Consider the following 15740-nt stretch of genomic DNA (forward strand, 5'->3'; position numbering starts at 1 on the left):
TCTACTGTATTATTACCCTTGGCCTTTTTCCAATGGACTAATTTTTACCAAACTTTGAATCTTCATAACTTTAACCGTGTGTTTTTTCCAGAGCCTTCCATTTCCCACTATCACATTATGCAACTTCAATGCCATTAAGTACGACGCTCTTGATGAAAGCAACTTCACTGATCTCAAAGAGACGATTAAGAAGCAAAGTAAGAATTACATAGCATAGAAATGGAAAAAGAAACATAATTAACATACGTCAGATGGCTCCACAAAAATAGTTGTCCTCTGAAAACTCTGACGAGGTTGCCGACAGGTCAGTTTGCTGGTAATTCTGAGGAGTTTGCAGACATCTCAGAAGAATTCCTGACAACTGAGGAGAGGAGTAAATTAGGGTTAGTGAAAAGTTCCAGGAAGGATGGTAACTGCGCTGACATAAATCTGCTCTTTTCAAATTAAGGAAAGTAGAGCTGAGCTTTCTCTGAGCTCTTTCATGATCACTTGTGTAAGATGCTTTCCTTGAAAAATCAATTTTCTCACCATGATTTTTTTGGCGTGAGGGGACAGTGCGTGCTGCCATTTTTCTGACTAAATACTTACTAATTCCTCCGATTGATGTTTAGATTCATCGTCGAACTCTACATCCTCTAGAAAACGTCGAGCAACCGCCGATGTGGTGCCAACCGATTCCCCACCAATCCCAAGAGACTCTTCTTCAGGTTACGGTGATGAATACAATGAAAACGAAGATTATGATTACTGGGGAGACGACGAGGTGGGAGATCCAAACTATCTTGATGAAGAATATTTCGAAAGTGAAAAGGTTTCTCTTTTGTTGGCTGGAAAAGAAGAAAATTATCTTTCCAAATTGGGTCATCAGTTTAAAGACATGATTTTGTCCTGCACTTATCGCGGCGTTTCTTGCAGGTAATTGTAGCATGCCGCGTCAATTATGTAAATATTACCTCAGACTGAGGAAAACCAGAAGTTCCAGCCCTACCAGACATGATTGCTGTGTCGTATGACAACAGAAATATGCCTACACAATTGTGATATAACAAGGCTTTCATGGCTCAACTGTGTTCTCAAATGAGAATTCTTAATTCTGGTCTTAGGTAAGTTGTTAAAGGCGACTGAAGTATCAGAGAAAAATGTGCCTATAACTGGATTAGCCCGAATATTTTAGACGCAGCGATGAGAAGAGCTGATTTTCGCCTTTTTTCATGTCTCGTCCCTTAGCAATTTCACAGCAAATTTCTGGACTAAGTTTTGGCACTACAAGTACGGCAATTGCTACCTATTCAACAGCGGTTTGACAAGCTCGGGATCTAACGGCCCCGTGGTTAAGTCAAACAAAGCTGGGCCCACACATGGTAAGTGCCTCCCTTTTTCAGTTTGCTAAAGATTCACGGTCTTTGGAACAGACAAATAACTGCTCTTTTCGTCAGCCGGTTCACCAGTTTTCCTCAATTACACAAAATCAGGTTGTCAAATGGCAAGTCAGCTAGTCAGCTAGTCAGTATTTCCATCAGTCTGTCACTCAGTCAGTCAGCCAGCCCATTCCTGATTCAGTGAGTCGGTGGGTTCATTAGTCAGTCGATGAAGCACTCTCTTAGTGTATAATGATCAGTACTTAGAAAATAACCAGCTAATCTCTCTAAAATGAGATAATTTGGTTTTATCAAATGAGTTGATAATGTAAATTGGCCGCGGTAAAGAGATTCTAAAGCAGACGGTTCGAGCGTTAGCCCTTAGTCAGAGCTAATGTAGGAGGGCGAACGCTCGAAACGTGTTTAGGATCACTTTAGGGCGTGGCCAATTCACATTATCAACTCAGTTGATAAAACCAGATGGTCTTGTTATATCCCCCACTGACGAAGCATCACAGTGTCTTTGGTAACCCTCCCCCTTTATTCATTCGGGAACATGCTTGGATCACGAGGACATTCACGGTACAGCTACTAGGTTACAAATCTACAATATGTAACTTTCTCCTCTCTTAATTTAGGACTGAATCTTGAGGTAAACGTGGAACAAGACAACTACCTCGATAAATTTACACCAGAAGCTGGTGTCAGACTTGATATTTCAAGTCAGGGATATATGCCATTTCCGATGGAGAAGGGCTTGAGCATACCTGTTGGGTTCGCCACTTCAATTGGTCTAAGAAAGGTAAAATAATTTTACCATGGATGAGACATTTCTGAGTTGTTGCTCTTAGATGTATCGGTGTATCTTATCTAGCGGAAGTTGCCTTTGTTTTCTTTTTTTACGAAGTGAATAAACGAAGATTCTAAGTGAAGATACTGTCTTAGGCTTTTTAATTCGAGATCCCGTCGATTTAAAAAAAATGTCAAAACCTCTTCTCGAAAAATAGCGCAGGCCTTGAAGCTCCTTGATCGCTCCCTTGTTCTGAAGAAAAGGAAGAAAGAAAACGTAGCTTATGTTTTTTTTTGTTGGTCTCGTATAACTTTTCAATGCCTTGTTTCCTGTGGTAGGTTATGATAGAAAGGCAAGATCCATTTAATGACAATCGATGTCATAAAAACTCCTCTATTGATAAGTCGAACTTGTACACCAGAATGTTCAACGCCTCATACTCATCAACGGTAAGTGAGAGCTGACAAGTTATTTCTACTGTTGGTTTTTGACCTTGTTATCAAAAGACCGATGACATTAAGCAATATTTTGGATATGTTCACAGCATGAATTCTATGGACCGTTTGGGTCATTCATAGACACATCTCACTAATGTGGGGTTTGGATTGGGTTATAAGGGGGGGAGGGGAGGAGGGGAGGAGGGGAGGAGGGGAGGAGGGGAGGAGGGGAGGAGGGGAGGAGGGTTGTAGAGGTGGATGCTATTTCTATTCATCCTTTCTGTAGGCTATATTCATCTTCTCTCTTGAAAACGAGACCAAATAATTATTATCTACAACTGAAACGAATCAAAACACAAAATAGCAGTAAAGTACCACGCACGAACAACTGGGTGGTGAGTCAGCCGTCGTTTGAGAGCGTAACTGTGTCTCACTTTTTTCGTTTATTCAAACACTTAACTCTTTCACTGTCATGCAAGGTCTCATTATCAATTCTTTTCTTACTGTCTGCCATACAATTCTTATGATATTAGTTCGGAGAATTTGGTATTGGATCAATCGATAATCACCTAGTTTCTATATTTTTTTTATTCTCTTTTCTTCTTGATTTTGAATAAATATTGTAAGGAGAAGTTCTGCCTTGATCACTGATAAGAGTTAAAGGGTTAAGGTTACTTTGGCATGAATTAAAGTAATATCTCCCTTTTAATATCAGGCCTGTAAGGAGTCATGCTTAGCCAACAATCAGTTTTTGCAGTGTGGATGTATGGAGTACAGATTCCCTGTGGATAAAAATCCAGTTTGTGATATTACCAATAAAACTACTAGTAAGTTCACGTATCTGATGGTCTTTTGCACAATAACGTTTTGAATTCAGTTTCCAACTGATTTTTTAATATAATATCTCGCACAATCATTTCATATTTTTGAGCAGCACAGTCATCTGCGATGGATCCAGAACAGCCAACTATTCTTCAACTAAGCGGGTACAATAAGTGCACTGCTCGCTTGCTTTGTTTTACAGTGTTTCCATTTTCTCATTTGCAGTTAGCTGTCTCAACAAGTTACAAAAGCAGTACCGGGACAACAAACTTAATTGCAGTAGCTCGTGCCCGCCTCCATGCAGGTATAACGGAATCTATTTTGTAAAAATGACAGTTGTAGTAATTGATGTCGTTACTTAATCATTCAGTCACTAGTCACATTAAATGTGACAAGAGAATATGGACAGTTCATATTCTCTTGAATTCGATGGTAGGTTTTCCTCAGAAATTAACTTACAAATTATTCATTATTTTTTCCAGCCAGGAAGAGTTCAAGATTAGTACATCGCTTGCTGTTTGGCCTTCGGTAAATTACGAGGTTCCTAATTACAATTTGTTACATTAGCTTTTAAACAAGTTTTTGAGCCAAATTAGTTAACGTAAACGAACTACATTCCTTTTTCAGGTATTCTTCCAAGATGAGCTGATTAAGCGCGGGAAATTCGATTGGTTAGATTTTGGCTCCCTCAGGTGAGAGATAGTCTCCCCACAAAAATTCCTCTGAGAAAGCTGGGTCCCAATTATAAAGTTCTTCGATTTATAGTTTATTTTAGGTACTGTGAGATGTATTAGGAAAATGAGGAAACTTTCCTGACATTCAATATTTCTGCATTATCTTTACAGAAGAAATGTATTAAAGATTCAGATTTTCTTCGAAGAACTTAACGTTGAAATGATAAAGGAACAGAAGTCATACGGAGTGAGTAGAATTCTTTTCCTCATTTCATTCATATTTCTGACTGTTTAAGTCTTCCAAGGTATGAAATATTCATACTAGTACCGATAGTTAACCACTAATCAAATTAGTTTTTAATCAAACATCATTTTTTTTTACTCGTTTTAACAGATTGCAGATTTCGCGTCTGACATTGGTGGCCAGCTTGGTTTATGGATCGGTTTTTCTGTGCTGACAATAGCTGAGTTCATCGAATTCATCATGTTATTGTTTGCTCATCTTGCCCAAAAGCGTACATCGCGAAGCAAAGTCAAGTCAACCACAATGGAAATGAATTGAAAAAACTCAATCGAGAGCAACCATGATACTAAGCATGCGTACATTAATCATAATCCTAATCATATGTTATTATATGCAGTCAAGGGTTTTATAAGCTAAGATGCAGAACGCACTGATCTCGGGCGTCAAAGCTTCCAAAAATAGAATCATATAAAGGATAAGGGGATTTAGAATCACTGCCTAAGTGAAAGAAAAAAAAAATTTTTCTTAGAATAAACTGAAAAAGGTATGTTGACTTCGTATCTTTTAGAAAACAATATATTTAAACTTATATATGTAACTCAAGTAGTTATTAGATGGGCTGAGGCAGGTTAGGATTTGAAATTGGCGGAAATGTGAGCCATTTATCAGTTTCAACATCATTAATCAGAGAGAGATTTCCTTAAGTAGTTTCTTGTTGGGCTTAAAGCAGTTAATAACATACAAAATGAGGTGGAAATACAGCCGGTAGTGTTTTTTCGGTTGGTGTTTTATTCCATATAATTTACTATTCATTCAATTCATCCCAATGTTTACAAAAAAAATAGCACTAGAAGAAAAAACCACATTCAAAGCAAACTACCCTACGTCTTCTTTATAGCAGAATGCTTAGGCTCCGGGGCGAATGAGGCAACCGTTCATCCTTTAAGTTCTACAATAAATATGTAAACTACGTCCTATTTAGTTTACAGTGCTTTGCTACTTTTACACCATTCTAACTGCTATATCTAATTTTCTGCACAAATCTGCGCTAAGGTATCATTTTTCTACTAGTAGGTAGTATTACTCTGGTTGGAACTTTTCAACAGCGACAGATGTTGACCTGGTATCCATTCCCTTTTTCAGCTTTCGAGCCAGAGAATAACATATAAGTAAAATCAGTTCCAAGATCTCTGCAAAGGTCAACACGGACATTCCTATCCAAAGACCAAGCGATCCTCCAAGGTCTGACATAAAACTTGGCAGCTTCAGACAAACCAAATTTTTGCGGTTATCCCACTTGTAGTAATTATGTATGTAAAAGATAAAATGGCTGCTCTGATCACAAATATAGGATTGCCTGGTTACACCGCTTTCCAATTGGTGAGTTCAATAATCAACTTATCGTAATTGGTAATACCACATTTCAATCCAGTAATCTTGTCAGTTACAGATCCATAATCAGATTTGGATCAATGTCAACCTCGCACCCACCCCACCCCAAGCTCAATAACAATCAAGTGAAAACAAGATTAGGTTAAAGATGGTTTAGGGGAGGGGAGGGGTACGTACGCATTTTCTCAGATATTGAAATTGATGTGCAGATTTATAACTAACCTCATACGCAGGATCCTCCGAAATCACTTCGTAATTCAGTTCTTCAAAAAATACATTTACTTTGAGAATGTTATGCCTAAAAAAAAAAAGCAATTAAAAGCTTAGGCATTTTACATGTTATTGATTTGAGAATTAGATGTGTAACATCATCAATGTAATTTGATTTTAGCGTCCATGATTTTAGCGGTGACTTCGCTGTGAACTGAGTTCCGATAGGAAAGTATAGATACAATGATTATATCTACGATCTGATTGTAATTCTACCTGAAGTCACTGGGTCCTCCGTCTACCTCCTTGCTTGTTGCCTTCAATTTTTTTTGATAGGACAGCTAGTAACCGTGGATTGAAAAGACGAGTAACACTTTTATTTAACCAAGTTTAAGGTCCGCGCTGTATATTATGGACCGTGTGTTTCTTTAGACACGAATCAAAGAGGAAAAAGCAAGGATACGTCACTCAGACCACACTTACTAAATTGACCATTCACGGCGTTTGTAGTCATCGAGAGATTTGATCACAGATTATCATTTTTTGAAAACTGAAAGGACCTTAGAATGGGTTGTAAGGAAATGAATTTATAAACACTCTGGTAGGATAACACACATATATAATTAACATCTGAAAAGTCTTTCATGTGATGTAAGTCATTTTAGTAAAGTGGCTAATTAAAACGTCTTCTTGGAATTTGGGTATTTGATATTCCACAAAGTAAAACCCTGAAAAATAGAAAATTAAATTTTTTTTTCAAGGTTGAATTAAAAAAAATTCGGTTCGAAAATTAAGAAAAATAGAGGATACTTCTTAGAATATGTAAGTTCCAAATGTACCAACCTGCGAACTGTTGGTTGGCCACAACGAGTAAGATGTAGTAAGTTTGAATGTGCTCTCCCTAAAATTTATTCAGATTCGAAATGAAACCATGAAGTGTGCCCTAAAAATTGTATCTAGTAACTTAAAATAGTTATCCTACTGAAGTTCAAGTTTTTTTTAGAGAAATTACTAAACAACAAGGAAAACAAATCAACAAAAAATAAACTGGACATAAACATCTTATTATTGACTGAGAATACTTGCAGTTTGGGTTTGCCTTCAGGATTCAAATTGGGTAAATATTTTTTTCTTACTTGCAAGGTGGAGGACATGACCGGGAACAATCCAGATGTCCTCTGCTAAAGTAGTCTATCACTCTTCTGACACATGCTTCTAGAAATAGTTAATGTGACATCACGTCAAACTTATATGGCTGTACATGTATTGGGAGCAAAAGATTTAGGTTTATACTTTAGATATCGTTGTTACCTTCAAAAAAGGGATCGTGCCCAGGAATTTATGTCTATGCCAACACAGCAAACCTTTTTTTTTCTTTACAGGGAAGGTAGGGGCAGGAGGGGATTCGGTGCTTGAGAAAGGACACTGGTGCATAGAAATAGCGTTTTAAATATCTTACGAATTATTTCATGGAATTGCTTACTATCTGTTTTATTGGAAGTTTCACAGAAACGTGTAGAATTCGGCCTTGGAAATTTGTATTCAACGCATCCGCACTTTTCTTGTTGCTTTCGTGCCCAGCAGGTCTTTTTGCATGCCTGAAAATATGAAGTAAAAAATGGGAAAAAATAAGAAAAGATTAAGTGGGCAGGAAGGAGGATGATGTGATTGTATGTTTAGATTTACTTCATTATCAGTTGAGAACACTGAATCAGTTGAGTTATAAAGCAGTGCATATGAAGATAACTAGCTGTAGGATAACATTTTACGAAGAAAATTAATAAAACCGAACCCAAATGGCAAAAAAAGCAAAACAATAAAAACAAAATGAAGATATTCAATATCACATACAGTGGTTGAATAGCCCACTTCCATTGTATCTCTGTAAAGGTTTATGCTGTCAGGGGGAGAGTCGTTCATACAGGAGTTGTTCCAAAAAGGATCCGATCGTTTAATAACAACCTTGAAAAAAGAATATAAGCATTCAATGAGAAGACAACTCCATATGCACAGGAAAAAGAAAGCTTTCTTCTATCTCTGAATGCCTGGCACATATCCCTTTTGCTTCGACAGGTCGATGGAAATGGCATTGAAAAGTATCATGTAATACTATCAAGCTAAGACTCCATGGTTGCTTGCACGGAAAAAACGAAAAACAAACAAACAAACTAACTAGAAGCTAATCAAACAAAGTGCGGAGGATGACGAGGAAAGGATAAAGGGGATTATCTGAAATATGATTTGCATTTAATAGGTGAGAAATTTGAAATTAAATTCAGTTTTCTTTCAGAGTGGATGTAATGCTTTTGGTGGCGAGTCTCATTTAAATAATAACTTTCACAAATGTTCAACAGATGAAACCTTCCTCATTCCAATAGATGTGGCATATCCTGGTGCAAGACTCAGTCCCTTCTCGAGGGGAAATGGCATTTCCCCTTGATCTGAGATGTCAATTCGCACTCCTGCCTCTTGTGTTAGGGATCCAATGTACTGACCTTGCTCGATGTTTAGCTCAAGACTAAGCCCTTAATGAGACAAAAAGGAAAATTCTTATTGCCACCCAAGTTTTAAATTTTTTTATTCATACATGAAACAAATACTGAGTTGCCAAAGCACCAGACGTAAATATAAAAGTAATGTTTTATTTTTTCGCCAGTGAGACAACCAATCCCGAGGGAAGTACATTTCAAGCGTTCTCGTTGGGAGTTGAAATTGTGGCTAATGCTTTCTGATTGGCTTCTACCTCTGATCGAAAAATGAAACATCTTTCACTAACAATCACTCTGCTAAAACTTTTTTACCTTCTTTAATTTTATTAAGTCATGTCTAGTTATTTTGAAAAGTTTTGGAGAGCATTTGGGAATGACTTCCACAGCATATCAGAGGGAAAGCTATCTTTCGATTAATTAGGCCTAAATATCAAACACTGACAAACCGAAAAATGGGCCCGTTTCGCTTGAATTAAACAATATGGTTCTCTCTCCTTGATCATTGTATCCTCCATTGAAAATGTAGCAATTCCCGTATGCATAATGCCAAAAACGATTCCAGTATCTTCTGGTATGATTCCTGAATCAAAAGATCAAAGCAATTTTACAATACGTTTAATGAAGGAGAGTTACGATCTTTTTAAAATATTTTCTCTCTTCGAGCTGTAACGTCAGTAATATACGCAAAAGACCTTTTGAAAAATAGTTAAAAAGCTGCCTAATGAGCTTAAAATTCGTAATCTTTGTTAAAAGATTCTTAACCTGAATTCTCCAGTAATTCTTAGAATGATGATTCACTCGTGACCTATGAATAGGGAGCATATTGAATTTAATTAATAAAGAGGGTGACTTACACACAGTTGATTCCACGAAAGGAGCAATAAATCATAAAGTCTTCAAACTGATGGCCTAACTCTGCGAGATCATGATGAATATTTGTTTTGGCTATTTTGGTCATAAGTTTTTCTATCCTTATAAATTTTGCATCCTCTTCCTCGTCATCTTCCTCTTCAGGTTTTGATTCTGAAAGAATGATAATATTCAAGTCTCATTTGAATTTCTAAATATTAATTTCTTTATATCATGTCCTTTCCATAGTGCAAGAGTACTTTGGTGAAAATTTTCTTTTCCAATGTGCACGGTTTTAATCTTTACAAGTTAACTAGTTTAGTAAATCTCCTGTTGCTTCGCTTTTGTACTTACTTTCGCCATCTTCATCTTCCTCGTTATATTTTTCTTCAGGTTCTGCTGATAAAATTAAAGTCTCGTTTGAATTTTTGAACATCTCTCTCTTTATGTCATTTCCTTTCCATAGTTCAAGAGCACTTTTAATCTTTACAAGTTAACTAGTTCAGTAAATCTCCTGTTACTTAGCTTTTGTACTTACTTTCGCCATCTTCATCATCCTCGTTATGTTCCTCTTCAGGTTCTGCTGTTGAAAGAATGATAATATTCAAGTCTCATTGGAATGTTAGAATATCTCTTTCCCCATGTACAACAGTACTTTGGTGAAAATTTTCTTTTCGAATATGGATGGTTTTAATCTTTACAAGTTAAATAGCTCAGTAAATAGCCAGTTGCATCGCTTTTGTACTTACAGTTCAACCAATCTGTTCCTTTCATCTCTCTTCTAAGTGCTTTGGCGGCAGTAGATTCCCAGTCTTTTACTGGATCGAGTCTCAAAGAGTTCATGTCGCAAACTGTTATGGCAGGGAACGTCAAATCCTAAGTTAAATAAGAAAACAGAAAAGATTAGCTGAACAACCGTTAAGAATATCCAAGCATTTCACGCAGAATTTCTCTTGCATTCGTTAACTTCTCGAACGTGCACGCCACACATCTTTTTCGTGGTACAAGTGGAAAAGGGGTGGTAGAACTTTTTGCTTTTCCTGGGGAATTTGCTTCGTTCAAGCATTACAAGGCTACATTGGAATCCTGACTAACACGTTTGATGGCGTCATATAGGGTTACCCTGACGACCAAATCCACATCAAAATGCTCCAATCCTGTTGATGAACGAGGAATTTTGACTGACGAAAGTCATCTTTCAAGAACTGAGATGATCAAAACTTTTTTCAGATCACCAATATCCTTTAATTGTTATGTTGGTGTTGTTAGATAGATTATACACCAGAAAGGAAGGAGTGAAGAAGTGAAAGCATAACACACTTGAACAAATAGCAAACAAACAAAGGGAGAAGAGGAAGCAAAAAAGGATTGAAAAGTTAATAGCTTCCCTTCTGGAAAATTCTATTTTCTATGTCAAAAAGAAAAAAAAGGTTTTATTACCGAGTCGCGCTCGATGTCAATATGAGTTGCAAGCGGTCGCTTCTGGTAAAGACTGTACAGCTGGTGTATCTGCCATGATGAAACACCTAACGCACCCAGCATCAAAATTATCCACAAGACTTTTCTGATCCATTCGCGAGAGTTTATAATTCTTTCAGCTCCATGCATTGAGGTGTGTCCAAAAAAATCGGACAGCAGTACCGAAACAGAAAGACGGTCATTCTTGTTCTCCATTTATTCGAGGTACGACTAACGAAGGCCTGAGAAAAATGATCAGCAATACATCACCGTAGGGAGATCTGCGCTCTAATTATCAATGGTTATATAATTTTCTAAAGACATGAAGAGTTCGAAAACGACTCTTACCAGATGGAATCGACCAGTCCTCTACATTTAAAGGTGTAAAAGTTTAACCTACGTAGGCAAGGTGCAAAGATGCTTAGAACCACCTCGGTTTGAGCCTCGCTTTCTTAGCTTGCACAGCCCGTGTTAAAATGAGAATTTGTTTCTTGATAGTCATCTGTAAGCTGATGATGGCTCCACCTGCTGTTCAATAAAAAAATCATTTAGACTTTGGGAGTTCCTGTAAATATTTATGGGGAACTCCTACTCATCTGCTGTACGTGTTAATTAAATTTAAAATCGTTCATTGTTTTTTTAGAGATATCTTATCATGAATCATGCTGATTCTTATCATGAATCAGCAGGCATTAATTTTCAATAACGTAAGCACTCAAATTTCAAAGAGACCTGATTTCAAAAAACAATATTGTCAACAAAGTCAACAATCTTCATTGAGTATGTCTTTGATGACGCAAATGACGCAATCGTTTTGTTGAACTTTGATATTATTCCGTTGCCAGGAACTGCTTTTACATTTAATCTACAATTTATTTTATTCTTGAAACTGTCCTCTTTGTCATAAACTGCTTCTCAGATTAATCAGCCGATCTTCAGATTTGAAGCAAAATAAAAAGTTTCATTTAATAATTATCAGACTTGAATATGATTACTATACACAGAAACCATGTATGGCTTGCATGATCTCAGCCTAAGATTCACTGTGGGTTGCAATCATTCCTAAAACTTAATTAGAGCCACAGGCGATTACAAGCACTCGAGAAATTTCATTCCTTATAAATAGAGAGAAATTTGTATCACATAGTAAGAATCGAGGTTCCATACTAAATGGTTTTTAAAGCAGTGATGTGGGATGTTTTATAATTTTTTATTTGGTATTTGAAGTTCGTTAAGTGAATTTGTTTGGACGCGAGAATATGAATTTCCGCTGGGTCTCCGTAATTGTTATTTTTTAATTTTGTTTTCTTTTAATTACATGTCAACAGATCGTCAGTTGTCAATTAATGCTTCCTCGGAGTTTTACCACACTCTGGAACACCTACTTCCAAATTAACTTTTGAAAAGCTATATAGACATCGACATCATTAAGAAAATGTCAGAAATTATCTTTTATTTAGAAATTTCAATTATTCATGTCGTTTTCTCTTATAAAGCGTTGAAACAGTTAACGTTGGAAGAGTGCAAGTTTCATATCTCATAAATGCCAAAGAGAATAGTTTACATATCAGGAAATTATTTTGTAATCTTATCGTTTTTGCCTTACCATTAACTTATGATTTCAGTGTCTCCCCCAAACCTTTGCAAGCTTAATTCGTAAAGTGACACTACAACAAAGCAAAAATTTGGAAAAAATATCACCTGCAACACAAGTTTGATATAATTCATTTTTTGGCACGTTTGTTTTCTTTACTATTTTAACCAGCTCAAAACAAATATTCTCTAAATAAAGAAGGATTAGGAAGATGATTATCACTGTTTTGAAATGTCAAAGCTCCCTTTGTGAATGAAAACAACAAAAGCATGAATATTGAAACAAGAAAAATCAATTGAAGTGTAACAGTCATTGGTATGAACCTCAATTATTCAAAATTATCTCTGCTGTGTGTACACAAGCGAGAAATCAAACAGCTGCAAGATCGTTCATGATCGGCCAAGATCAGAATGGAGAAAGTCAAACAGGAATTCTTTAAGGAGTCACAGGTTAGTGTATCGATATTACGCCTCGCACAATGTGCTTAGAACAGAACCTTAATTGGCATTATTGTTTTAATAAACTAGGTTACTATTTTGGTTTGGATAGATTTTTTCCCATACTATGAACGATGAAGGGATAGCTGTTAACCAATTACGAGCAGATTTGTAAGTTGGATTCTGCAGTGAGTCATTTTCCCCCTCAAATCTGACATGGCGATGATGATAGAGAAGTATGAGTATTAATATATTTTTTTCAAAAAAGGGTTAGTCTCCAAAACGTTAAGGAAATTCTGAAGTTCATTCGTAGCACTCTCATATTTCATTTATATCAAATTTTAATAAGGTACCATCGCTTAGAATGAACATCTACTCAGGGAATTGTTTAACGAGACTTTTCGTTAATCACGAAAATATAGCATTTACATTGTAAATTTACATATCATCATTTTATTTCCAGTAAATACACCCTTCGTTAACTAGAGCGATGGCTACAGGAGAAACAACAGTCGGAGAATTAAGCAGAGTCAACAAACCTACTAACTCCATTCTCGAAGAGTTTTGTAACGAAACTACTGCACATGGACTGGGACGAATTTTACCTGTGAAAAATAGAATAAGAACAACCATCTGGAGTGTTCTATTCATAGGGGCATTTGTGGCATTTACATATCATTTCCATGTCCTTTTTGGTAGACTTAGGACGAATTCTCTCGTAACTGAAATGGAGGTAGAATCGAAATTGGTAAGTTTTGATTCTGTGCTTGACAAATTCATTAATAATTCATGGTAGCAACAGCCGATAAGTGAGGCAAATTTGAGTCACATGGATGAACCTTGATACCCAATGAGCATTCCGATGAAAATCATAGGGGTCTTGATCTGACTTCAAACATGGCTTTGATCTCAGATCAAACACTCGTACATGCGGCTGCGGCCTCGTGCTTCCATCTTTTCCTCGGTGTTTGAAACCCCTGATAAAACACTCTTAATCAATGGTTTCATTCGCTAGCTTTTTAAATTGACCAGAATAAAGTTTCCGAGTAGCACACTTTACCAACCGTTTTCATACATTACCATACAGTAATTCTTGGACCTTTTGATAACCTGACTTCTGTGCTAACAAATTAAAGAGAGGCAACATGGGTGCTTTTGCTTTTACAGAGCTTAGATTTTCCAGCGATAACCATATGCAATGCAAATATCATCAAGAACTCCTCCCTTTACAACCAAAATATATCCATAAAAGGCAAGTATTCGCGTAAAATTATCAATTATGTCTTTCCATGCTTAAGTAGGACCATAGGGTATTTAAGAGGACTTTAAAGCGGACTATAATTAACCATCTGACCTCTAAGTTATTTTTTGGATCGTTTTTATATATAATTACAATTAAATCTGTAACTGTCTAGATATATTGCGATGCAATTAGAGGATTAAGCACAATATTAGTATGCCTGGTTTAAACAGTAGGACATTTTTACCAAGTTAACACATTTTCATGAAGTTTACACTATACGTTACACCATTTCTATACAGACCCAAAGAATTGTCTCTTTTGGGAAAATGTATCCTACCATGGATACGACTCTGAATTCTGGAGAGAAGAGAGCATGCTGGCATGTTTAGCTGAATTAAATAAGACATTTCTCGCCAAACTGGGTCACCAGTTCAAGGACTTAGTAAGGTCTTGCACTTTCAGAGGGATACCCTGCAGGTACGCTGGTGCTAATGATCGTAGTGGCTCATCTAGCGATGATACCATGTAAGGTTTATATAGGACTGGTATATCTACAGTGGAAACCAACCTGTTAGCGATTTCTTTCCAAAATGTAGACATTTTGCCGCCTCATGTGAACTATTAGAGTTTGGGTACTTAAGACGCAACAGTTTTGAAATAACATTTTTAGTTGGGCATATTTAGACATTTCTACCGTCAATTATCATCACAAGTCGTCTTCGTTTCATTCTAAAATTAAGGCAGTTTTCATCTTCAAGAAGAATCCTTGATATTTATTCTTAAGATAAGAGAAAAATTCAAAAAAATTGTTTTCTCGAAGCGTTTTAAAGAATCTGTCATCTTTTCAGGGAAGATGCCTCTTTGTGGACACACTTTTGGCATTTCAAATTTGGAAATTGCTTCGTATTTAATTTAGGTGGAAAACAAAAGTCTTCAGTTCTTCACCAAACCAAACCTGGAATATCACAAGGTAATATTTGAAGCTAGATGAACATATCGTGGAAGGACTTATGCACAAAAATTGTTTGAATCATTTTTGTGGAGTTTCATTGACAAACTCCAGTTCAGATGGTAACTCAACTTGAAAATGTCACAAAGCACCTCACTGTAATGATAACGATAACATCGCAGCTGTAGTTGCCTGATCAAACTGGATTGTGTAATGTGATTATGCGTCATTCACTGGCTTGTGAGGAACTCGAATATCGTAGATATGGCTGATGGTTTGACTGAGTGAGCTTGTTCGATCATTACAAGTCTTCTACTCTGCTTGCTTTAAAGGGCTAATGTTGGAGATGAATATTCAGCAACAAGAGTACCTTGATACCACATCAGGTGCAGGAGTAAGAGTGGATATCTCAGATCAGGGACAAATGCCTTTTCCGCTGGAGAGTGGAGTTAGCTTGGCTCCAGGTTTCAGCACAATGATTGGTCTGAAGAAGGTACATACACTAAAAGGCGAATCTCGATACCGACGCAATCCTTTCATAGTGAATTACTATTTTTTTCAAACTTCATTTACAGACTATCTTTGAACGAATTGACCCCGCTAACGACGGTAAACGTTGTAGAGAAGGGGACAAATTGACCGAGAAAAATTTATACACGGAAATTTTGAACATCTCTTACTCGACAATGGTGAGTAAAAGATGTACATATCCATTCGTAAATTCCCCCAACCATTCAATATATGTCTCTACATGCTGTATTCATTCGGCATTGATTCCTCCATCCATACCCTAC

General features: G+C 36.7%; 4 protein-coding genes across 12 annotated transcripts in view; 2 read left to right on the forward strand and 2 right to left on the reverse strand.

Annotated features, from left to right (window-relative positions):
• Positions 1-798, reverse strand: part of LOC111318820 (epithelial sodium channel subunit beta) — a 19624-nt gene extending 18826 nt beyond the window's left edge. The window contains exons 1-3 of one of the 2 annotated variants that reach the window (XM_088756622.1): positions 669-798; positions 589-626; positions 247-361 (exon numbers count right to left, since the gene is read on the reverse strand). The gene's annotated coding sequence lies outside the window, so the exon portion shown is untranslated. Of the gene's footprint in view, positions 1-246; positions 370-588; positions 627-668 lie in introns of those variants that run through there. The other variant, XM_088756621.1, reaches the window with a different exon arrangement.
• LOC111344686 (epithelial sodium channel subunit gamma) overlaps positions 1-5296 on the forward strand; it is a 9604-nt gene extending 4308 nt beyond the window's left edge. For 3 of the 4 annotated variants that reach the window (XM_088756619.1, XM_022952031.2, XM_022951963.2), the window contains 11 exons: positions 92-197; positions 612-915; positions 1228-1361; positions 1997-2160; positions 2487-2597; positions 3301-3412; positions 3633-3711; positions 3890-3947; positions 4035-4099; positions 4253-4328; positions 4476-5296. In XM_088756619.1, coding sequence (XP_088612745.1) covers positions 92-197; positions 612-915; positions 1228-1361; positions 1997-2160; positions 2487-2597; positions 3301-3412; positions 3633-3711; positions 3890-3947; positions 4035-4099; positions 4253-4328; positions 4476-4643 — 1377 coding nt within the window. In that variant the 3' untranslated portion in view covers positions 4644-5296. The remainder of the gene's footprint in view (positions 1-91; positions 198-611; positions 916-1227; positions 1362-1996; positions 2161-2486; positions 2598-3300; positions 3413-3632; positions 3712-3889; positions 3948-4034; positions 4100-4252; positions 4329-4475) is intronic. The other variant, XM_022952102.2, reaches the window with a different exon arrangement.
• The window catches only part of LOC111344901 (epithelial sodium channel subunit alpha), a 15622-nt gene continuing 4976 nt past the window's right edge, over positions 5095-15740 (reverse strand). Inside the window, exons 2-16 of one of the 2 annotated variants that reach the window (XM_022952261.2) lie at positions 11072-11251; positions 10706-10965; positions 10015-10141; positions 9804-9848; positions 9620-9661; positions 9271-9439; positions 8863-8996; positions 8289-8452; positions 7779-7889; positions 7411-7525; positions 7064-7142; positions 6771-6828; positions 6204-6268; positions 5940-6015; positions 5095-5588 (exon numbers count right to left, since the gene is read on the reverse strand). In XM_022952261.2, the coding sequence (XP_022807996.1) occupies positions 5406-5588; positions 5940-6015; positions 6204-6268; positions 6771-6828; positions 7064-7142; positions 7411-7525; positions 7779-7889; positions 8289-8452; positions 8863-8996; positions 9271-9439; positions 9620-9661; positions 9804-9848; positions 10015-10141; positions 10706-10939 (1602 nt within the window). In that variant the 5' untranslated portion in view covers positions 10940-10965; positions 11072-11251 and the 3' untranslated portion in view covers positions 5095-5405. Of the gene's footprint in view, positions 5589-5939; positions 6016-6203; positions 6269-6770; positions 6829-7063; positions 7143-7410; positions 7526-7778; positions 7890-8288; positions 8453-8862; positions 8997-9270; positions 9440-9619; positions 9665-9803; positions 9849-10014; positions 10142-10705; positions 10966-11071; positions 11252-15740 lie in introns of both variants that reach the window. The other variant, XM_022952201.2, reaches the window with a different exon arrangement.
• LOC111322122 (epithelial sodium channel subunit alpha) overlaps positions 7810-15740 on the forward strand; it is an 11645-nt gene continuing 3714 nt past the window's right edge. The window contains exons 1-9 of one of the 4 annotated variants that reach the window (XM_022925528.2): positions 7817-8181; positions 12052-12766; positions 12867-12990; positions 13218-13502; positions 13922-14006; positions 14297-14474; positions 14846-14967; positions 15279-15439; positions 15522-15635. In XM_022925528.2, the coding sequence (XP_022781263.1) occupies positions 13245-13502; positions 13922-14006; positions 14297-14474; positions 14846-14967; positions 15279-15439; positions 15522-15635 (918 nt within the window). In that variant the 5' untranslated portion in view covers positions 7817-8181; positions 12052-12766; positions 12867-12990; positions 13218-13244. Of the gene's footprint in view, positions 8182-12051; positions 12767-12866; positions 12991-13217; positions 13503-13921; positions 14007-14296; positions 14475-14845; positions 14968-15278; positions 15440-15521; positions 15636-15740 lie in introns of all 4 variants that reach the window. The other 3 variants (XM_022927017.2, XM_088756625.1, XM_022928477.2) reach the window with 3 other exon arrangements.

This window comes from Stylophora pistillata, chromosome 4, assembly GCF_964205215.1.
Source record: "Stylophora pistillata chromosome 4, jaStyPist1.2, whole genome shotgun sequence".
NCBI classification, from domain to species: Eukaryota; Metazoa; Cnidaria; class Anthozoa; order Scleractinia; family Pocilloporidae; genus Stylophora; species Stylophora pistillata.